The sequence below is a fragment of the Octopus sinensis genome, unplaced genomic scaffold (assembly GCF_006345805.1).
Source record: "Octopus sinensis unplaced genomic scaffold, ASM634580v1 Contig07101, whole genome shotgun sequence".
NCBI lineage: Eukaryota > Metazoa > Mollusca > Cephalopoda > Octopoda > Octopodidae > Octopus > Octopus sinensis.
Window position 1 is genome coordinate 607,913 of NW_021829832.1, and position 23,617 is coordinate 631,529.

Below are 23,617 nucleotides of genomic sequence, written 5' to 3' on the forward strand. Positions count from 1 at the left end.
AAAAACCAATATCAAAACCCCGCCAAATCACCCCTGAACGGGAAATTCCGAAGATTGAAACTTTTTCTGACTCGATCAAACCTTCAGCAGTCCCCTCTAACCTTGTTGTCCGCCAAAACTACGACCCAAAGCGTAAATTCCGTGTTTATACCGTCATAGAGAACAGATCCCGTAAAATGTCCAACAACGTGACCCTAATTTCCCCACTGACCAACAAACGTATCACTGAAGTGTCCCATCACCTAAAAATAAGTATAAAAGTGGCCAGAAGGTTTAGATCTGTTGACAAATACGTGGAAGGAGGAGAAGGAGAAGTACATTCAGGACAGAAAGCGGATTGGCCAAGTCTTTGCGACGGGAGACGACATGCATCACGCTCTTCAGTTCATTGCTGAACGACGGTCGGACATTTTCGGGTTTGGGAGTGAAGAGACGATTATTGGGAAGAGGGTTTGTTAGTTTGGATATGTTTTAGATGACTGAGGGTGCCAAGAGTGCGGATGTGTTGGTGTTTTGTATTTATATTAACAGTGTCACTGTCACCACTAAACGGGAGAAGATTGGGCCTTCTCCTCTGCCGCCTTCCAAGAGAATTAGATATGATTGATTCATTTTTGTTTGATTTTTCTTAGTTTTCTTATTTTTTTAGCATTTAGGTTATTAGGTCTGTACGTAGTATTTGTTCTTGGCAATCCGGTTGTTTTTTAAAACAAGGAGATTAAGTTTTTCAGTTTAAATATTAAAATACTCAATTATACTTATTTGGCTATACTCTAACAGTTTTGAAGGAATTCATTTTTTGGGGTATTACAGTCTAACAGAAAGCGGGGGTGCCCTTCCAAACAGGAAGTCTGGTTCAAACTATTGAATTATAGTTCATTTAAATTTTTGTTTATATTGCGAACAAAGAACTTTTTCACATTTTCCAAAGTTTTTTTTTTTTTTTTTCACATATTATATGTAATTAACAAATAGTTATTAACTAACTAAATTCCCGGCATCGTAAATGGAAACACAGTTTCCACGTACTATGGCCAAGGAAATCCTTTCGAAAAGCCACTTGGACTCGCGTGGGTCGCCCCGTTTATGGGAGATCATGCGGCCAAGCTTTTTTAGAAAGGAAAGAGACTTTTCGCCGATGACGCCGGAAGTCTCGACGGCGATGGGAGTGAACAGATACCGTTCAGAGAGCTCCTTGTACTTTCCAATCTTCATCTTCTCGGTTTTGCGAGAGACTGAGCCAGGCTCGACAGCTGAAGAAGGAAGGTTGAGCTCCGAGAAAGTGTCTGAACACGTCGCATCCCATAACAGAGACTTGCCGAACTCAAACGGGAAAGTCGATAGGCCGTCGGGTCTTTTTCCGTCTCCCCCCGAGATTAACAGGCAGGGAAGATTGAAGCCACCCCAGAGCGTCGAAATGGATGTTGCACAGATACTCGGCTCCAGACTTCAAGATAGAATCGATATCGGATAACAGATTAGGCATGCGAAAACAAGGAGAACTCCTTAGGGTGTACAAAAGCCTCGGAGTTGAGAAATAGTTACGCAGAAGAAAGAACCCGACGTGGGCATCAATGAGGGAAAGCCGTTCGATCATGTTTGACAGATTGCTTGCCTTGGCGATGAGCGTTTGTGAGAGGGCCTCGTGACCAATTGGCGAACCAAGGATTACAAGGTCCTTTGTTTCTGATACCAGCGCGCCTTTTAGAATAGGTTCCAGGGCGTCCAGAGTTTCGGCAAAAAAATCGGAAGGAATATTCAGATTTAGGACTTCGGACTTGCTTGAGTTTATCTCCAGACCGATGGATGAAAGGGCCGGGATAATGCTCCGCAGGTCGTCTAGGACAGGGCGGGGAGGTCCACAAATCGTCGCGTCGTCCAAGTACCAGATATTTACCGAGACGGAGAGAGCGGACAGAATGAGCGACGGAGTTGACACACATAGCAAATAGGAAAGGCCCCAGGGGATCTCCCTGTTGCACTCCGGTCGATGAGACGATAAAGGAATCGCCAAACAGGAGGAGGCTGGGTTGTGAGTACGAAAGGTGGACTAGAGGATAAGCGGAGGGGGCGAGAGAAAGGCAGGTCTCGAGCAAATGATCCCGTCTCACTGTGTTAAACGCATTTGATATGTCCAGTTTAACTAAAAGATATTCCAATGAAGAATCCATAAGTTCTCTTACGGCATGGGCAGCCGATTCACACCCTCCACTGACGCCGACGCCCAATTGGACTGGCAAAAATTTCGGGACCAACTCGGGGATCACAACGTGGCAAACGAGCTTTCCGGCCAATCTGCGGAAAACATTACCCACGGCGATCGGCCTGACCCCGTATATTTTTTGCCCAAAGCAGTGAGATTAGCCGAGAAGAAAATCGCCCGGGCAAAATCCGGTAAATTCCCACCGATAAGACGGTTACAGAGATTGGTGATAGATTCCAAGAGGAGACGCCCTGCCTCAGCAGTAAGAGGTGAAGTCAAGTCTTTAATGTGTCCGGGCTTCAGCCCATCTATACCCCCACTGCTGCTTGGGGAAAAACTTTTCAGTGCCTTCTCAACCTGTGAAGCGGTAACCAGCAGTTGCGGAAGGGCGGTCGTATCGACAGCGGGTTGGGTGCGGGAGTTTACTGGAGGACTGGGGTGCTTGGATCTCAAATTAGACAATGCGGAGGGAGATGGGGACAAAAGCCGGTTAGAGGAGGCAACAAGTCTGACAGCTCCGCGGACGTCGCCGTCCAACAGCTTGCTGTTCACCTTACGACGGAGGTAAATGCCAATCGGAGGAAGTTTTAGTGTTAACCACAGAAGGGGCGACACATTTGTGAGAGTCAGAGTGGAGGGAATCGAACTGGGAGGGAAACAGAGAAGTACAATGATCGAATAGGGCGAGTGCTGTTTAATAATCGATGCGGGAGAAAGTTTTTTAGACTCGCTGTCGGGCCGGGAGGGTTGGATCCAATACCGAAAACAGCAAAACCAAAAAGGAGTAACCAGTCAGACTGGTCATTAGATGACAAAGCGCGGTTTATAGCGTGGACAAAGATGAGAGCAGCTTGAATCCTCGCTGCCTTCGGTATCCGTGCCGGAATTTTGCGGTTACAGCGAGAAGAATAGATGAATCTTAAAGCATCTTCGGCTGGCGGAGATGGACTTTCAGCAGGGATTTCCGGCGGACTGTTGGCCGGGAACGGCCTGCAAGAACGACAAACAGGGCAGTTCCAGGTTATGAGAGAAGCTGAAACGCGCCTGGAAAGTCGAACACACGAAAGGTGGAAGAAACTGTTGCAGCCAGAACAGTATCTACCTTTCTTCCGATCGTTGCTAGTTTTGCACGAAGAGCAAATAGCCATCGTAGGAAAGAAATAGAAAAGAAAGATGGAAATGTATAAAAAAGAAATAGAAAAGAAAGAAGAAAGAAGGACAGAAAGAAATGAAATAAAGAAATGGAAGAGATAGAAGGACAAATAAAATGAAAGAAAAAGAAATGAATGATAGATGAGAGATAAAATGAAAGAAAAAGATAAGATAGGTTGACAAATATACTGAAAAAGTGCACCACAAAACACAACGTGCAACGTGCAAAAAAAAAAGTATGGCGATAATATGTCACGAGCCTAGGATGTTACCGAGCCTAGGTCGTTACACTTATGGACTTAGAAAAAAATTCAAAAAATATTTGAATTCAATTTCAAAATCGACTTTGTCAAAAAAAATATTATAAAATGACAAATACTTAAACGAACGAAGAATTTTATTGTAAGAAAGAAGAGCGAGACAGAAAATTAGTGCGGAAAGTAATTTTGACGAGACGATTGCTTTGGGCATTCGAGCTCTTCCATGGTTCGTCCGCTTTGTCTGTCTATGAGCAGGGACACCTGCTATTCTCCACGATCGATGAATAGGTCAGTTACTTTAGAGCGTTTCCGAAAAGTTCGGATAGAAGCCTCGATGGCCTGCCGTAGCTCTGGAGACTTGCTCTCCGCCAGCTTGGGACAGGCTCCCATGGATTTAGCATATAGGCTAGTTTTAGAGCGTATCTTCGTATTTTTTCGCATTTTCGCAGAATTTTCTCATATTGTTTCGAGTAGAACCAAGCTTCCATACCATACAGTAGGCTGGGCAAGATTGTTGCATGGTATACAAATAGGAAGGTATTTGGATTCAAGTGCATGCTTCTTAGGAGTCGGAGAGCGGCGATGGCTTTCCCTTTTCTCCGTTTGAAATGCAAATGGTATCTCGAGTTTGCGTCGATTGTGAGCCCCAGGTAACGTATGCTCTCAGGGCGAGCAATTTCCACCAAAGAGCCGGGTTTGCGATCTTGCGACTTTCTTGGGTTAATTTGGAGATATGCAGATTTGTCCATGGCCAGCGAGAGTCGCTTACCAATGCACCAATTCTTTATCTCCTCAATGTAGCCGGCAAGTCGTTTCTCCGAGGCATTGGTGTCCATCGAGGTGTCCAGAACGAGAACATCGTCCGCGTAGAGGAGTAGGGATGTCCTGGGATCGGAGGGTGGGGGAAACTGCTCATTACCAATTGAAAAAGATTGGGCTGAGACAGGACCCCTGCGGAACCCCCCTTCGGAGCGAAATATATCTTGAGAAGAAGCCCGACTCAGAGATAAAAGAGTAGCGATTTGAGAGGAAGCAGCGCATCCAGAGGAAGACTTCCGCTGTTGGCTCACAGAGTTCGATCCTTTCCAGGAGGTCTCTGTGCCAGACGCTGTCAAAAGCCTTTGAGATGTCCAGACATACAAGAGATAAAGTTTCTTTAAACTCCGTTGCTCTCGAGATGGTGGACTGTACCGTAATGAAACAGTCACCGCAGCTACGTCCAGAGCGAAAACCCCATTGCTGCGGGAGCAGCACTTTCTTCTCTTCGGCGTGGAAGTCGAGGCGCTTGGCCATAATTTTCTCCATCAGCCTTGAGATAGTTGGGATTAGGCTTATGGGACGGTAGCTGCTAGCGAGATTCACCGGTTTCGCAGGCTTTTTGATCATCCGGACCTCTGAGATTTTCCATTTTTCCGGCACATGGCCCCATTTGAGACTTGCCGTAAACAGATCCGCGAGGAACACATGTAGGTCTTCGGGTGCTTCCTTAAACAATCGCATCGGTATTTTGTCATGGCCCGGTGCGTTGCCTTTTGACGAACGGATGGCCCAGGTCACCTCTGCAATGGTGAGGTGATGGTCCGGCGACAGTGGGCGCGGCAGTGGCTCCGACTCCCGGTTTTGCGACGTTTCCGGATTGGCCTCCTGGATAGTGGCCAGGTGTTCTGCAAATATGTTTGGCATCTCTTGTGGCGAGGCGGGCATACCAGACTGGTTGCACAACCTCGGGGGTGAGGATTTTCCTTCGAGGTTAGCCACTTTGTGGAAACAGTCCCAGAAATTTGGGTTTCTGTAGTCCAGGTTTTGACAAGCCTTCTGCCATTTCCTGGCTGCTTCCAGCTTTGTCGCGACGGACCTTATAACCAATTTCCGAGATCATGTTCCTAAGTCTTCCCCTGTCAGCTGGGTCCACACAGCGTTTGAGTTTATTTCTCAGCCGCTTCCTTTCGTTGAGGATGATCTTCACTTTCACGCTCAGAGTGGTCCTCCGTGCGCGGTCTGCACTTGACAATTCTCCGTACGACGTTAGATACTGAAGCATGAATTTGCTTAGCTTATCGCTTGCGGAGTCGATGTCGAGGGCTGAGTTATACCCAACAGGGCGACCGTTGTCGTGCAGGAATGCACTTATGGAGCTCCTGTAGTGTGGCCAGTTGATCTTTGAGAGATTGTAGTGAGAGGAAATGTGTTCTTGTCTAACAATGCTAGTGTGAATTTTGATCTCCATTGGTAGGTGGTCACTTCCGATATCGTCAAGGACTGTAGGCTTTTCATAAGGTTAGCGACAGAGTGAGAACAGATGCACAGGCACAGGTTGTCCCCGCCAAAGGGCGAGTGGTGGTTCGGGTCTTCGGATGTCCTGACGAAAACACCAAGCTTGTCAGTGACCTTCTTCAGTGTTCGACCATCTTGGTTGGTTAACCGACATCCAAACGCCGTGTGCTTCGAGTTTAAGTCTCCGATAAGAAGGCAATGAGCTGTGCTTGAGAAGAATTCGTCAATCAATCTGATGCAGGGGGGGAGATATTTGCAATATATTCCACCGACCTTTATCCAGAAGGAATCAGTTTTCACCTCAAGAGAGAGGAATTCGCACACCGTGCTCTCGATGATGGTGAGGTTACGGATTTGGAGGTTTTCGGCGTAGAAGATGCTCGAGCCAGTCCCTGGCGTAGAGCAGCTTCCCCATTTTAGGTCCACTGACCGGTAGCCCGGAAGTTCGTACGAGTGGTTTTCTTTGAGCTTAGACTCGTTGACGACAATAATGTCTGGATGGCCGCTGTTTACCATCTCAACGAAGTCCTGGTGCCGTCTCTTGATAGATCGGGCATTCACAGCGATGATTTTGACTGGGGCTATGTTGCTGGCGTGCTCCCCTCTAATAGGAGCCGTTGCAGCACCTCAGGTTCCACACCAAGTTTGGTTAGAGCTCCCACACAACGATGAAAGAATTCCATAAGGGAGTCTCTGTTGTGCAGGTCTTCGTCCGAGAGGGCACCTCTTTGCGATGAGATATTGTCTGGAGGGGTGTTTGTCTTCTTGCGAGCAGCAGCCGTGCGGCCAGCTCTGGTACTGGAACAAGTGTCAGCCGTCGGCTTCGGGTCGAGTTTAAAATCAAAGTCGGAGTCCGCCGATGTCTGAATGCAGACATCAGTCTTGATCGGATTCACAACTGGCCTCTTTGTCCAGATCGACTCTGTGCGTTCGGCTTTCACCCAGCGAGCTGGGTTGCTGGCCGGCGGATTTCTCACAGCCCGTAAGGCTGCAGACGCGGCTTTGGCGAATGGGCATCCACCGTAACATGCCCAGTGTCCAGGACTGTTGCAGTTTATGCAGGTCTTGACAGCAGGGTCATTTGGTCTGGGGTCTGAGTTCGGACACCTATTGTGTCGGTGTTCGCCACCACAGACCAAGCAACGAACTTTTTCGGTGCACTTATGGGACGTGTGTCCAAATTGGTGACACCGAAAGCATCTGACTGCCGGGGGTTTGTGCCATTCACATCGGATATGGCTGAAGCCCGCAGTTATTCCAAAGCGGATGAGGGTGTTGGCCTCTGCTCTGGAATCCAGGGTGAGTCTGCCGACAGGCATGTCTGTTCCATTGCGAGAGAATCTTTCGAACTTGAAGTCCGATTCTAGACTTTCTCTCAAGTGGAGGTTAAGATCCTCTGTCGAGATCCAATGAGGGATTCCTTTAAGGATCAAGACTGAGGCCTTCTCAGCTATTGAGGCAAGTTTATGGCCGCCTTCGCCAAACATATTCGATTGAGTCAGCTCTGCTTTGAACGCAGCAGCATCCTCGGGCGATCTGAATTTTAGAATGAAGGTGCCGGACTTCTGCAAAGTTATCCGAGCTTTGGAGGCAGTTAGCGACTTGGATAGGAGGTTAAACCTCTTGATCTTTCCAAGCGTCGGGTTTTCAATACTCAAGGAATATGTGAGGGTCTCATGGGATTGGGTCTCACTCTGTTTTTGGGGCCCAGTAGGCTTCGGCAGTTCTGTGGATCCTCAGCTTTGATTGGTTCACAAAAGGGCTGTGGCTTTGCCGCTGTTCGTCTTTGAGCTTTGGCGCAAGCTTTGATTGATGAGAGATTTTGATTATTCTTGACCATTTTTCTTTCTTTTCCTTGACCAAATTCAAAATTCAAATACTTAAAATGGAATTGGATGCCCAAAATTCCGATGATAAAATTAAAATTAAATGCCAACAGTCTGTGCTTTAAAATCGATTTCCTAACTAAAAATAATATTTTAATTATGAATTGCTATTTTGTTCAAATAAGAAAAAATTCAAAATGCTTTCAAATAAAAAAAATACGCAGAAAATGTTATTTTATTCGAAAATTTTGTCTATTTGAATGTTGGCTATAAATGTTTCTCTGCTAATTAGGATTTAAATTTTTTTATTAACAAAACAATCAAGACAAATTATGTTATTTAAATTTTTTAATTCTTTTCATAAGCGTCTTCTTAGTAGTTCCATCGTCCATTTCAACTCTGACCATATTATGCGGGAGGATTTCACTTATTGTACAAATTCTCGTATGGACTTCGAATTTCTTGAGTGCAAGTGAAGGATTGGTACCATAGTCCTTTTGAATCCTTATCTACAATTTAGAATAATTTGAGTTTACCTTATCTCCAATTTAAATGAATGTTTTGACTGATGAACACCCATGAACACGCAATCGATACCCATCCATATCTCTTACAAAGAACGCGACATAAGTAACACAGAAGAACACGCCTTTATATATATATTACAATTACAGATGTATGGTTATCCGGATATTTTTGTTTCAATATTTAATAGATTATTTTAATATTAAGAATAATTTTATTAGGATTAGGGATAAATTAATTTTTAATCTTTATAGAAAAATAAGCGAAATGTCACGACCTAGGCTCGGTAACAACCTAGGCTCGTGACATAATACAATAAATTGTACTTTTTGCTCTATAGTTTGATATTAATAGTCAGTTTGCCAGTTGTTTTGAAAAAGTACAGTTTTTATTGTAGAATTTGACTTGATCTTAAGAAAAGTAGTATAGAAGCTGCAGAAAACAGAAATAAACAAAAAATTGTCAATTAACTTTGTCAAATACTTTTTTAAAGTTTTTAATAAGTGGGGAATTACGTTTTGTTAACATTGATGGTCGAAGTAGACTACTTTAATGTTTTTCAAATTTTCCGTGTTTTGTTTATTTATGTTTTTATGGATTAATCGGTATTGCATGTTAGTCTTGGATTTTTGACTACAAAATATTGCAATGATTATTCATTGTGTTATTTAGGAAGGTAAACAAATTTCCCTTTCCCTAAAGAATATTCATCAAATTCTGAATCGACGAAATCTATTTTATTGCATAAAATTAATCAATTAAAAATTTTTTGTTTAAAAGTTGTGCTTTTAGTAATTCTGATAATACTTACTACGGTTTGAGATAATAAATATTAAATTTTGATAATTTTTATAAAAATAATTTCGTGAAATTACTTTTTATATTATATTATTTATATGTAAATTTTAATAATTTAGTGAGGTTAACCTTATAAATAAACGATTTATTTAAGCTCTTAAACTGTAAATCAAATTATTTTTCTACTTTTTATTATGAACATTGAATGAGGTCAAACTATCCCATCGAAAACCCTCGTAAATTCAGCGAAAAGATTGCTATGCATACTCATAAGCAAAGGCAAGAAATTGCTGAGTTTGATGCAGTAATGCGCGATCTCCACACAGATTTGTATATGGTATTTTTTTCACACGGTTTTTACCGGAAGAAAATATAAGGCGCTCTATTTAATCAGTTTTATGTGCATGTTCACCCCCTCTTTCCTTATCCCTACTAATTTATGCTTATTTGGCAATTGGATAATCAATTGATTGATTATATTTCAATATTCCACAAATCGATTGACCTTTAGTGCGAACTATAACACGCCCTCTTTAGAAGGACTCGTCTCAGACTCCTCTGCCAACAATCAACTCATTTGACCTGTTCGGTTCACAGGCTGCAAGTTCTTTTTCTACTTATCCAGACGTTCAACATGGATTCGACGTTTTATAATCTCAATAATCCACAGGTTTCCCAAAACAGTGTTCCCGGCAGAAGGAAGCCTCCACACTGTGATTTCTATTCGACCGAAAGGTATCAGCATTGGCTCTATTCAGGACTCATTCCGAGCCTTTCCTCCCTGAAATGTCATATGGAAAGGCTTGGTCCTCTCCAAAACCTGGTCAGGAGGACAATCAATGTATTCAGGGCTTTAACCAATATTACTCCAATAACTGGAACTCAAAGTGACTAATCATTTCTCTAATTTAAGAATCCCTAACTACCTTCCAAGGAAATCTGCGTTTGAAGACAAATCTGGGACCCCCGAGGACAATTTTGGATATTACAGACCAGTACAATTGTGACTAAAACAGACTAGATTCACGACTCTGGGATATACGAGCCACCCTCAAATACATTTCAGGCACATCGACTGCTGAACGAACCATACGAAGAGTACTCAAATTCTCCTCTGGTTAACAAAATAAGACTAAATTGACAGTTTCGTGAGTCGGGGGATTATTACTATCGTTCTGAAGGAAATCGAGTTTCGACTTTTTCGAATGTAAAAATTAAATTTAATTCGAAAGGACTCGTTTAGACAGAATATGGATATTGACCAGTTTAATTTTTACGGAATAAACGAGGATGATTTCCTCAACTCGAGTTTTCCAAGTGCGGGGGAAGAGTCGGAAAGGGCAGGGAAATATAAGTAGAGCACTGATTTTGTGCGTTGTATCTCACTAATATAGAATATATTATTTTTAATATTACTTATGTGAATCTGTCAATTTTTGTATTTTCCAAGACATTAGAGTAATCTGCTTAAAGTACAAATCATTAGAGTGACGTCAATCTAAAATTCTTGCTTTAATTTGTTGAATGTTGAAATGAACGAGTGACGTACTAATTAAGCATTTTTTTTCGTTTTGCTGATGCTGGTTCGAATTGGGAGACCAAAATTGAATAGTCCACATCCAAAAAATGCGTATTTTTAAAAATAAATAGAATAATTGACGACTTTAGGGTATTTGTTAGGTAATAAAATGTTCTAACTAATATGAGTTGAAAGAAATAATCCTATTATGTTTAATACATCATTTTTAATACTAATCTATGATAAATAGAAGCAAAAAGTTTTTAATCTGACATTATTATATGGTAATGGCTATTTTGTCGAACTTTTTGTGAAACTGAATGATATAATGTCCGAAAACCACTTCGGGACATGTAGAAATTGCCAAAAGCAAAAGAACATGCATTAGTTAACGAATCCTAACAAATCCTTGACTATAACTAACTCATTGAGTGTTTTTTTTGGTGTTTTTGAGAATTCTCATTCATAAATCATTCCCAAATTGTGTAAGGCGTCAATGTTCTGCAAAACTTATTTCTGCACGAAACCTTCATTACAAAATATTACTTTGCTCTGATTGAGCAAATAAGAACGAAAAAAGTACGTGTTGTCAAACAAAAAGGAAAGATTGTACTTGTCTTCAGGACATCTTGATGTGAAGTGAGTAACGTCGTCGATTTAAATGAGTGAATTCTTACTATGATGACGATATTTTGTGGGATTATTCCGAAAGAACCCTACGGAAACTCACTAAGAGCACTTGTTGTCAATATTACATTGCTCTGATTAAACAAATGAGATCAATGAAAGCACGTGTTGTTTGATTGAATAAATGAGATCAAAAAGAAGCACGTGCTGCCTGATTGAACAAATGAGATCGATGAAAGCATGTGAAGTTTGATTGAAAAAATAAGATTGAAAAAAACACGTGTTGTCTGATTGAACAAGAGAAAACAAAAAAAACCAAAAAAAGATTGTACTTGTTTTCAGGACAGCTTGGATGTGAAGTGAGTGACGCCTTCGATTTAAATGAGTGAATTCTTACTATGATGATATTTTGTGGGGTTATTTCAAAAGAAAGGCACCCATCCTATTAAAATTGGGTGGTACACATCTAGAGATCATAAAAAGGTATGTGTCGACTATGTATTGGTTTAGGTGCTACCCAGATTAATGTAAATAAGTTCTTCAAACTTCCAAAGGAATCACTACCTAAAAAGTGCTTCCCGACCCTCACCGATCAGTTATTCTTGCTTTTGAAAGATAGAGTATGACTGTCAAGTGTAGCAGTGAATCAGTCTCTACGGGCTGTCTTTTACTGAAACTTAGTCAGCCAGAGGGGCTGGACTGCACCTCCTGAAAAAGGAGATTGGTCCATTTAAAGGCAGAGATTTTAAAAATTATTTACATTAAATTTAATAATTTATTTTAAACAAATAAAAATTCTTAAAAGATATTTTATAATAAAATGTATTAAATAATTTTTAACGGTAAGTACGTGTGGTATGCAAATGGAATCTGACTCCAACAGTTTTGACACTGAAAAATGGATATCTGTAATATAAATCTTGATGAATATTCAGGAAACAATTAAAGCTTATAAATCCCGAACTGATATATTTCAAGAAGTCGAGAATCGTTACACCAACATGTCAGAAATAATGAGAAACAACCCCTCCATAATCTCCGTACCATACAACCTACACACAGACGACGTCATCAAAATGGATCCAATGGCCAATCCCTATGAAGTCTCCATAGACTTCCGGTCTCCAATCCTCCCTCAGCTACCTTATTCCCTGGTAGCTCAAACCCACTATTTCAGACTGTTATCGACCGTCGACGGACATCTCATATTGATTGTCGGGCGGGTTGCTCACGTGAAGGAAAGGCAACCGCCAAACACCTCCGTTCTCAGAGAATTCGGAGAGCTCATTTCGACGAGAGTGAGGACGTTGACTTTAAATTCAAAATAGACGGTATTTACACCTTTTTTAAAACTAAGATCTCACTACGGCTAGAATGGAAGGATTTGAGGACTTGGAATGCCTCAAGACCCACTCAGATATTTCTCTCGACTTGTCCAAGGCTCTGGAAATGGATTTGACTAAAGAAAATATCCGGGAAATTGTGGGGACTGTCGCAGATGACTTGGAAACCCCACATTCTGACCAAAATGTGTTATTTGTGAGTTATTGTGGCAGAATGAGAACATCCAAGCCCACATTGATGGACTGAGAGAGGAATTTGATAAATTCATGAAGGATTTGTCACGTGTGGAGGATTCTGTGGAGGTCCCGGTTGGTTGGCTAGTCATAACCACAGGATGTCGTGGGAGACGAGAGCATGTTGGAAGAACGGAATGGCGAAGTGGGGGGGAAATACGAGTATGCAGTGATGGTGGATATTGACCGAGAATGCCGTGACTTTGAACGTCTGCGTGGCCGAATGGCATACATTGTAGACTAAATACTCATCGATAGTGGCCATTCGAGTTGGACGCCTTCCAGAAGTTTGCCATTTGCTCACTGGAGGAGAGACAGAGTGTGCTCGTGTCAGCCCACACATCCGCGGGGAAGACAGTGGTGGCCGAATATGCGATTGCTTTGGCACTAAAGCACATGACTAGGTAGAAGGTGTTGTCATATTGTAGGGTTGTTTATACTTCGCCTATAAAAGCGTTGAGTAATCAAAAGTTCAGGCAGTTTAAGCAGACATTTACTGACGTGGGGATAATAACGGGGGACGTACAGGTGAATAGGGGTGCCAGTTGTGTTGTAATGACCACTGAAATCCTCCGTTCGATGCTCTTCAATGGGGACAGGATGGTCAATAACCTCGAATATGTTATTTTTGACGAAGTTCATTACATCAATGATTCACAACGGGGAGTTGTGTGGGAGGAAGTCCTCATTCTCCTTCCTAACTATGTGGTTGTGGTCCTTCTCTCTGCCTCGGTTCCTAACGCAATGGACTTTGCCGAGTGGGTCGGGTTGGGGTAGGATTTCTACTTTTAGTTCGATAAAAAGACGGAAGGTGTTTGTAGTGGAGACCTCTCAGAGACCAGTGCCTCTCCGACATCACATTTTCCTCCCCAATGCCTCTAAATTAAAGAGGCTGGTACCGATTAATTCGGCAGAGACTAAATTTGATCAGGAAAGGTGAGGAGTGGCATTATTGGCAGATATCGAGATTCTGTTAACTCGCTAAAGAGTTCTATTAACCAGACAAAAGATTGGGTGGGGATAACAAAAATGGTATCAGAGGCACGTGATACCCCCATGGTCGTCTTCTGCTTTTCAAAAAAGAAAATAAAGAACATTGCCATGTCTCTGATCCACCACGTTTGCCTCGTGTCTGATGGGGAGGCTCATAACATTGACATTTTCTTATCGAAGGCTCTCCAACGATTGCCTGAATGTGACCGCAATCTTCCTCAGGTTAGGCACATGACTGATGACAGATTTTTTTCATGAGGACTATTCTCAAATGTGGTATAGGAATGCACCACAGTGGTATACTCCCTATCATGAAGGAGTGTGTGGAAATGCTGTTTGAGAAGGGACTTGTCAAGGTTCTGTTCGCGACGGAGACTTTCTCGATGGGAGTGAATATGCCTGCCAAGACTGTCTTTTTCGAAAACTTAATGAAATTCGAGGGAAAGGGGATGAGGATGCTCACCCCGGGAGAATATCTGCAAATGGCTGGACGAGCAGGAAGGAGGGGAATGGATACAATGGGCAATGTCATAATCAGTCCGTCTAGTTATGTCCCCGACGAACAGGAAATGAAATCACTCATTGCTGGCTCAATCTGTCCTCTCCGTTCCCGATTCAGGCAGGGACTTGGTGTGATTGTGTAGACTGACGTATGGCACTCTTCTCAACCTCTTGAAAACTCGCAATATTGACGTTTCTGACGTCATTCGTCTTAGTTTTTCTGATTTTGCAGTCCGAAGTTGTTTGGTCAAATTGGGGTCGGAGATCAAGTCGTTGGAAGGGAATAATCGGAGAGAAGCTGTCAATTGTCAGGAATGTTCTGGCGACATTCGTTTATTTATCGAGTCATTTTCTGCCCTGACGAAGAAGTTGAGTGATTTTTTGGTTCGTATTTTCCGTGTTTATATCAGAACATGTCACTGAACATAAGTTCGGTGTTTATTCCTGGCAGAATCGTGATTGTCCGAAACAGGAACAAGAATTGTCTGGGAGTAATATTGTCGCCAGTCTTCTACAGGAAATTCACCTATTTCATATCCTGTCTTGTATTCCCGGCACCCAATGGAAAGGGCCATCTACTCTATCGAGGGTTTGTGGAATATTTTAAGACACCGCCGATTGGTATTTTCAACAACGTCAACACTGAGAGTGTGTGTTGGTTGGGTGACCATGTGATCAGTCTTAATGCACATACTGCTTGCAAAAACCTCCGAACGAGGTATGGATGTTGTTTGAGTGTCCAGGGGGTCCAATTGTGCGGAAGCGGTCGAAATTACAGAAAGGTTATACGATTACGTGTCGGAACACAACTTTGACATTCCATTCTTGAGTAAAGTGCCAAAGGATGTCAGCCTTACCAAAGAACTGCAGAATATTCGTCGAATTGTGGGCGAGTTGGGACAGTATTTGTGCACTAACTGTCCTCATTTCGTGACACATGTGAGTTTGTCATGTTTAATGTTGTAGTATAAAAAAATGTGTAAGTTTGTTACGAACGAGAGCAATTTGTCGTCCTTGCGTGGTAAGTACCAACAACAGGAAGAGGCGTTAGACACTGAATATTACTCTCGATTGGCGGTATTGTGGGGGAATATTGGTAGGTCCTTAAAGAACTCCACTATATAAATCAGGATGGAGTTGTGGAATTGAAAGGGAATTTTGCGCGTTTTTTAAATCATATGGAATTGTACTTGACCGAGTTGGCAGTCCAGGGAGTTTTTGCAGATTTGCAAAGTCCCGAATTGGTGTCGGTCATGTCTTTGTTGTTATACGAGGGCAGGGCCACACGAAGGGGGGGCCGAAGCTTTTCTTGTAGTTTTGAAAAGGTGTGGACTACTTTGCTCAGTTGTAGGCTCATCGGAGGATGTTGACTATTGCTAGCCAAATGGACAAGTTGCAGAACACGCATGGAGTTATTGACTCTTTCGAGTATATTATACCTCGACTTAACGATGGATTATCGGAGGTGGTATACAATTGGGCACTGGGAGTGGTTAGTGGAGCTGTTCTATTGTAGTCATTTGTCCAAGTAACGACAATGACAGAGGAGGACGAGGGAACAATCGTCAGGTGTATTCTGAGAATTCACGAAACTCTTCTGGATTTTCATAGTGCTTGCAGATCTGTCGGCGATTTTTCATTGTCTGAACGTGTGCTTGAGGCATCCAGAGTCATCAATCGGGATATTGTTTTTTCAGGCTCCTTGTATGTTGATTAACATATTTCTTTTCTAATTATGCCTTCTTTTATCATTTTAAAAATCACTTTTTTGTACTTATTTTATCGTAAATAAGACTAAGACTGTTTGTGATATATCTGTGTTACTTTTTGATACAAAAACTTATTTTTAGACATTTTCACTAATATATACACAACAAAATTAGTTTAATTGGAAGGATTATGTTATTTGTTTTCATGTATTCCCAACTTGTCCCAATTCTCGGCGTCCATTAAATCTCTGGGCTATATTCAGATATTCCAAACTTATCAATTCTACATTGGAAGTATTCCTTCATTAGTTTACGACAGAGTGAATTGGTGTTCCCGTGGGAAGCTAAGCAGTTCATATATTCTCGCATACATTCAGTGCATTCACCTGTAATAAAAATATTTATAGTACCGTCACGATCCAAGGGAAAACTGCCCCTTAGTGGAGGAGTGGGTTTCGCATAAGGAGATGATCCTAGAAATGACATACTCTCGACTCCACGAGAACTAATTATAATTCTTATTTATTATTAAATTTAATATATAGTCATTATAGAAAACAAGTTACAATGTATTGATTGAGGAGATTGTCAAAGTGTAGACGAATAGTTTAACCGACGTCTTTTTCGATAAAGAACTACGACTTTCACTCTTCAAAATCTGCTCAGGATTCCACATTTTGTTTTTTTTCATTTATTAGCTAACCAATACTTAAGCAAATGTATCTGTTCTTGACTACTATTTAAAGAATTTATTAGAGCGTCCAGAAAAGTTTACAGAATGCTCGATGACTGCTGCCCATCTCCACGTTAACGAGGCTGTGTTAATACTATCTCTCTACTATGGGATTAAGACATTAATAATATTTTGTGTAACATATGTTTATAATAGTTTTCTTGATCTCTATGGATGTGAAAACCATTAACTTCTAAAGAAATTGCTACTCAGTGGCAATCTTGATAGTTTTAATAAGTAATAATTCCATGGATTCTTTATCATCCATTGTTTATGCTAGTAAAAAGTATTAATAGATTAATCGATGCGAAGACCAGCGGCCTGACGGATCACCAAACTGTTCCTCTGAATAACGGCAATCGAGAACCGCTGGAAAAACAGTCCACCTCCCGAAGATCGTAAGTGGCATGGAGATTGTGGCCCTAAGCTTGCGGAGGAATTTTTCCGTCTTTGGACCAAGAGCACCCGACGTCTCCATCGCTATCGGCTTAAATCTTCAGCCTTTTTAGCAGCAGATTTAGCCTCCCGAGCACACAAAGTTAGGTGTGAAGCAGAGAATGTATCCCAGCAGGTAGCGTCTTATATGAGATTTTTTCCGCCCTCAAAAGAGAAGAGTCATCCCGTCAGGACATTTCCCGTCATCGCGGTCAAGACCCGGTGGGTCGAGAACCGAAGGGAATCCCGCCGAGTCGAGGGCCCTCCGTATGATGTCAGCAGAGTGCCTCGGAAAACGTCCAGCACTCCTCTTGCACGATAAAGGATGCAGACCGAAAGGGTTAACAGTCCAGCCACAACGACACACGTGCGGGACACATTGCCTTAGCTTGAGGTGCAGAGAGATTCCGATCCTTACTAATTCATCACCGAGGAGAGTGCCAGAAGGGGCGTTCGGGAATGCACAAAGCCAAGGTACACTAGCCAGAGATGCTGCCGAAAGAAGGCAGGCGCGGCAGTGTTGGTTGGACGACTCAAGGCGCAGATTGAAAGTTTGCTTGCATCCTATTCGATCCCATGTTTGTTGAGACATTCGATCTTCCGGAAAGTCAAGACCTTGTTCCCTCCAGACTTCGCTGAAATGAGCCACATTTGTGTCCGCAGAACATTCAGAAAAGGAGCGTAGAATTTCCATGACAAGTGTGTGGCTCGAGGAGAGGGACGAGAGAAAAGCAGGGAACGATAAGTCGGAACATGAGCGAATGCCGAGACCCCAAAAGATAACGAGAGGGTTGCCTGTCTCCAACCCCTATCGTCCGAATTGCATATGTTTTGAGTACAAGTACGGATAAGATGGTCAATGGCGGAAAGTCTCTCTGGAAAAGCAAAACACGGAGAAGAGCGTAGCAAATAAGAGAGCTTTTGGATTGAAAAGCAACTTCGTAGAAAGAATAATGCTGTGTGTGAGTTCAACTGACTGATACGTTCAAAAACTACCTCGAGAAAGAATTCCTTTTTGCGTAGGGCCACATCAATAGAATCGTCAGCCACAGGGGCTCCCAGGATAGAAAGTTTGTCAATTGGAGTAGATTGCACTCCAGGATAAGGTCACGGAATAGGCAAACAGCGTCTTCGAAGATAGTTGTTCGCAACCCTAAGTTAGAGACTCCACATTTAGAGAAATTTAAACTAAGGCCGACTTTTTCCAGAGCCGGAATAATTTTTATTATGTGGCGTCATCGAAATAGCAAAGATTTAGTAGGGAAGATATAAGCTTGGTCACCTCAGAGATTCCAAGACAGAAAAGGAGTGGCCCCAGAGAGTCTCTCTGTTAAACTCCCGAAGCAGACGAGATATTGTCGGATTCGAAGATAAGGAAGGATGGTTGTCCGTATGATTGGAAAGTTATGTCAAATAATGAAAGAATACTCAGAGGAGGCCTCCAAAACTCGGTCCCGTCGAATACTGTTGAATGCATTTCTGATGTCAAGCTTGATCAATATGTTTGGACATGGGGATTCCATGCACGCATCTGAGAATGTGCGAACCGACCCCGAGTTGGACTGGGCTGAGCTTTGCAGCGATAGTGGGGATTATTTTCCTGCATGCGATCTTGGCGGAAGACAAAGCCGACCGAAATTGGGCGGCTCCCTCTGCACTTTTTGCCAAAAGCGGTGAGATTGGCTGAGAAGAGAATGTGACGACAGATACCCTTGGAGCAGTTGATTTATCAGGCAAGTAATTGATTTGAGCAGACGTGTACCGGACTCACCCACGGTGTGGGCAATTAGGTCCTTGGGCTCCTCCGCTACTGCACGATTGTTAATTAAATTCTTTAAAATGCTTTTTTAAATACTTCAAACAGAAGTCGCGATTTCTTAATTAGATATCGAAAATTCCTAAAGAATTCCTCAGCATCTAAAACCCTAACTGTACTGAGATGTTAGCATTAAACCACACAGTTTTAAAAATGAATAAACTATAGAAAAATTGTAAAACAAATTGTAATTAAATGTTAGAATACATCACATGGAAATCAGTCAGATTGAAGAGTAATTAAGTAAACTAGAATAAATATAACCACACACCTGCCACCGAGCACCACATAAATTGCAAAAACAGAGAACAGTCATCGGCTCGTCCGACCTCAAAATCTGCAATTCGGTGAACTGAACATCATTTCCCTTGCACTTCCCACACTTTATCAACGTCGATTGTGACCCCATCGTCTGTGCTAACTGAGATGCATCAATAGCATCCCTTCTCAACTTCTCTCGGAGTTCCTTCAACTCTCCGTTAGCCATGTCCTGCCAATGCCTCCAAAATCTACCTCTGCAGACATTGTGGCGAACTCACGAGGGGATATCACCCCTGTCAACACAGCCCCCCGCAATTCCGGATTCCGACGGTCTCTCAAATTGATGACTCGAGTTCGAACTCCTTTCCTGTACTCGGCCTCCGTTTTGGAAGTCAGAAATATTTGTTCCTCAATTTGTCGACAAATTTCCTCAAAGTTTCCTCCCTGAGGACTCCCCTCCACGGCGTCCAAAAACATTGATCGACTCTTTTCACGGATTGTGTCGACCAGGTGGATTGCCCCCTGTTCGACTTGGGGCTTGTTAGGAGGGACGGAAGCATTCTTCTTCCAAAACAGTATTAAAGTCTTTGCGAGAAGGGAAATTGACTTGTTTGATGTTTCCTTGCGAATTTTGTTAACTGTCATTCCAATTTTTGTTTTCTAAAAATGTAAATGAAATGGGTACCAATAATATCTCGTAGGTGATGGGCATCGCTCTCAATTGTTCCAGATTACTTAAAACTGCGTCCTCTTCCTAGCTTATATCAATTTTGGGAATAAACCGCGATGTTCTCCTCTAATTGCTTTTGTAGTTCGTTTTTAATTTTATGAGTTTTTGTTATTAATGAGAGTTCAGAAGACATTTATATTTACTACAATTAATTATTAGATTTTTTTAACTTAAATTATATTAATATTCGCTTATTATAATGCTATTTAGAGTAGAGACGAAAGAACACACAAACGATCGTGCAGTAACTATGAATTTTAATTAATTAAAATATAATAAAATTTTAATTTTTGTAATAATAAAAAATAAATCAAACTTTAATTACTTTTTAAAACTAAAATCAAAAATAAATAAATTGTACTATCTGTTTCATTTATTTGTAAATTCGAAAAGGGCCATGTCACTTTCAGAAACAAAAACAACCTCATTTCTCTGACAGTGGAGATCTAGACTGTACTCGTACAGGGAAATTGATAATTTAATCAAATATGAAAAGAGACCTATTTATTGTGCATATTTTTAAATCAGAACGTTTCTGCCAGATTATAGAGTTAGTTAACCCAACCCTTATTAACAATGGCATGATCTGTCCATAAATCCCATAGAGAGAGTTGTGAGTCAGAGAGATTCAATGGAAGTTGCCCTAAGAAACAGAAATTTATTTATTAAAGCACATTAAATAGCATTTAACATTTCAGATAGGAAATTTTTATCTTATTTGGCATTCTCAGAATATGCTTTTTGGAATGTCTGTTCTTATTAATAAACAATTTATTATTAGCTGTTGTGTAAGGATTACATAATTTGCAGAACAATTTTCCATCCAATAAAAATGAAAAATTCTTAGGATATTTATTAACAATAAAAGAAATTCGCGCACGAGAGAGGCAGCGTTTTCCGTTATGATGAAAACTCCCAATGAGTGTTCAGAACACTCGTTTTATTCAGAACATCCTTGTTATAAAGATTAAAAACAATTTTCGGCAATAACTATCAGGCAGTAGAATTCCTCAATGTAACCTGGTATACTATTTACTCATTTCGACAGCCATGACCTTAATATATCAGATGATCAGCTTGTTCAGAGTTTATACGCAACTTTGGTCAAGTATTGGGAAAGAGGGGAACTTGATTTTCTATTCAAATTATCGGGCTAACACATTTCTTAAAAAATATGTTTTTGATATCTTTCTTATATGATCGTGTCAACAAGTTGTGTTTTCTGCCAAAGACGAGTTTGGTCACTTAGTGTACGTAGGTCATCAAAAACGGACAACTGCCCCTTTAAATGGGCATCAATGCAGATAAATCAGACCATTATTTCGAGAATGCAATGAAATAATGCATATCTAAAAAATAAAATCTTATTAAACCAAAATTTGCTTAGTTTTTTTGAACTATCAAATTCAATCCTTTAATCCAAATCGTTGTGACCTCTCTTTTTTTTCTAGAATACTTTCTTACATATCTCCATTAAAGGGTTCTAAGGAGATCCAGGAATCCCATTCTATTGGGACTACGTGGAAGAGAACTGTCTGAAGATTCAAAGAGGAAGAAGTATCTGCGTATTTCAAACGCTTTTGAGTTTGCCCTTCTCACCTTTGAAACATCTGGAATTGTCGGCAAGGCTAAGACTCAACTCCTCGCCGACATTTGTAGAAAAATCTCGTAAACAAACAACCGGAGGGAGACGAACTGGCTTTTCCATTGGCATTTAATACGTTGAGCTGACCCTTAGGCTCTCGACTATTTTCTTAGCTACTTACCTAACTAGCATCTAATTTTGTTTTCGGACTTTTGCACAAATAAATAAAATATATTTTATTTGTTGCAACAGAATTTTGTTGGCCATTATGTGAGGAGACTTTGTTTTTATTTTATGAGTTTGCTGGAGGTGATCCAAATCTCAGGTCAACGATTTGACAATCAAAAAAACGCTTTGATCAAGAACTTTACTCCAAAAAAGTAGAAAGAAAGACTCTTTACTTTTATTAAAAGTCCTTGAATTGTGAGGTGCTTGCATGAATGTGAAGAGTAGTTTAAAGATAATTCTACTAAGCTCTTAAAATATTACAAACTTAGCTAATTATTTGGAAATTAGACACGATTTATCGGAATTTAAGAACTAATAGCATTTAGACGATAATAACGCATTCCTTGCATTGCACGGAAATGTTTACATTATTTTTTGTTACTATGATTTTGCTTTGCTGTTTATCTTTACTACAACTCTTTTATAGAGCAAGTGAGTGTCTTTTTTGGGATTTCTTTAATAATGTTTGAATAATTATTAATAAACTATGAGAAGTTTTTTAAGTAATATTAATAATTATTTTTTAAAGGAAATAAATGTAAAATTTAATACTTGACATTGGTATATAAATTTCGCATTGTTTGTTGTGGTGTTAATTTTCTAATATAATCTAAATATTTAAACAACTTAAACAATTTATTAATCATTTTAGACCGTTCCTATGAATGATAATGACAATTTAAAATCTGACTATGTTGTGGCTAATCGATACAGACTAATAAAAAAAATCGGCAGTGGCTCATTTGGAAAGATCTATTCGGCCCATGATTCAATGACTGGACATCAAGTAGCAGTAAAAGTGGAAAGCTCACAGTCGAGACACCCTCAGCTCCATTTTGAGAGCAAAATCTACCGTTTTCTCCAAGGAGATCCAGGAATCCCCTTCTTTTGGGACTACGTGGAAGAGAACTGTCACAATATTTTGGTTATCGACCTTCTTGGCCCGTCGATTGAGGAATTGTTCAATTTTTGTCATCGCCGATTCAATCTCAAGACTGTGCTCATGTTGGCCGACCAAATGCTGGAACGACTTGAATATGTCCATTCCCGATGTTTTATTCACCGAGACATTAAGCCCGACAATTTCTTGATGGGTCCTGGACGGTATTCGGACAGACTTTATTTGATTGACTTTGGACTGGCCAAGAAATACAAAAGTGCGACCAGTGGGATCCACATTCCTTACAGAGATGACAAGAGTTTGACGGGGACTGCCCGCTATGCTAGCATTAATGCCCATATGGGGATAGAACAGAGCAGGAGAGATGATTTGGAGTCCATGGGGTATGTCCTCATGTATATGATTCGCGGAAACCTTCCTTGGCAGGGATTGCAGGCACCGACTAAGAAGGAAAAGTATGAGAGGATCTCAGAAAAAAAGAGGTCGACTTCCATTGAGTCGCTCTGCCACGGATTTCCTGACGAATTTGCCCTGTACTTGAATTATTGTCGGTCGTTGCTGTTTGAGAAGAGGCCGGATTATAATTATTTGAGACAACTCTTTCAGAACTTGTTGAGGAGGATGGGGTTCTATCACGATTTTAGTTATCAATGGACTACCGTCAAAAAGTGTTTTCCTGGTCCCCAGCCACACATTCACTGATCATTATTTTTATATAATCTACTTTCTTTAATTCCAACTTGTTCTTATTTTTACGATTTGGAGACTATTTGTTGATTGATTGTTGTTTGTCGAACTTTAATGGGTTTGTTATTGGCTTATTTTTATGTTGAGAGATGAATTGTTTTAAGTTAGTGCGTACAATTATAAGTGGATTACGTATTTGATATGTTTAGATGGGCTTATGATACACGAGAATAAATGTACGAAATAGACAAAGAATGACAGTACTATTAAAATAATT

At 41.0% G+C, this 23,617-nt stretch overlaps 3 protein-coding genes across 3 annotated transcripts; 2 read left to right on the forward strand and 1 right to left on the reverse strand.

Moving 5' to 3' along the window:
* Nucleotides 1-12,558: 12,558 nt before the first annotated feature.
* On the forward strand, nucleotides 12,559-13,538 carry LOC115227738 (helicase SKI2W-like). Its single transcript, XM_029798480.2, is given in 2 exon segments — nucleotides 12,559-12,723; nucleotides 13,020-13,538. Coding segments are annotated over 2 exon segments (684 nt in total).
* Nucleotides 13,539-19,416: 5,878 nt separating this feature from the next.
* On the reverse strand, nucleotides 19,417-19,854 carry LOC115227739 (transcription elongation factor A protein 2-like). The gene has a single exon (XM_029798481.1). The coding sequence runs from the start codon at nucleotides 19,852-19,854 to the stop codon at nucleotides 19,417-19,419; it is 438 nt and encodes a 145-aa protein (XP_029654341.1).
* Nucleotides 19,855-22,413: 2,559 nt separating this feature from the next.
* LOC115227740 (casein kinase I-like) lies at nucleotides 22,414-23,355 on the forward strand. The gene has a single exon (XM_029798482.1). It carries the CDS (start codon nucleotides 22,414-22,416, stop codon nucleotides 23,353-23,355), a length of 942 nt encoding a protein of 313 aa, XP_029654342.1.
* The last annotated feature ends 262 nt before the right edge of the window (nucleotides 23,356-23,617 follow it).

What these genes read in the sequence shown, in the direction of transcription:
- LOC115227739 (XM_029798481.1), bottom strand. Translation starts at nt 19,854, where the DNA reads ATGACAGTTAACAAAATTCGCAAGGAAACATCAAACAAGTCAATTTCC.
- LOC115227740 (XM_029798482.1), top strand. Translation starts at nt 22,414, where the DNA reads ATGAATGATAATGACAATTTAAAATCTGACTATGTTGTGGCTAATCGA.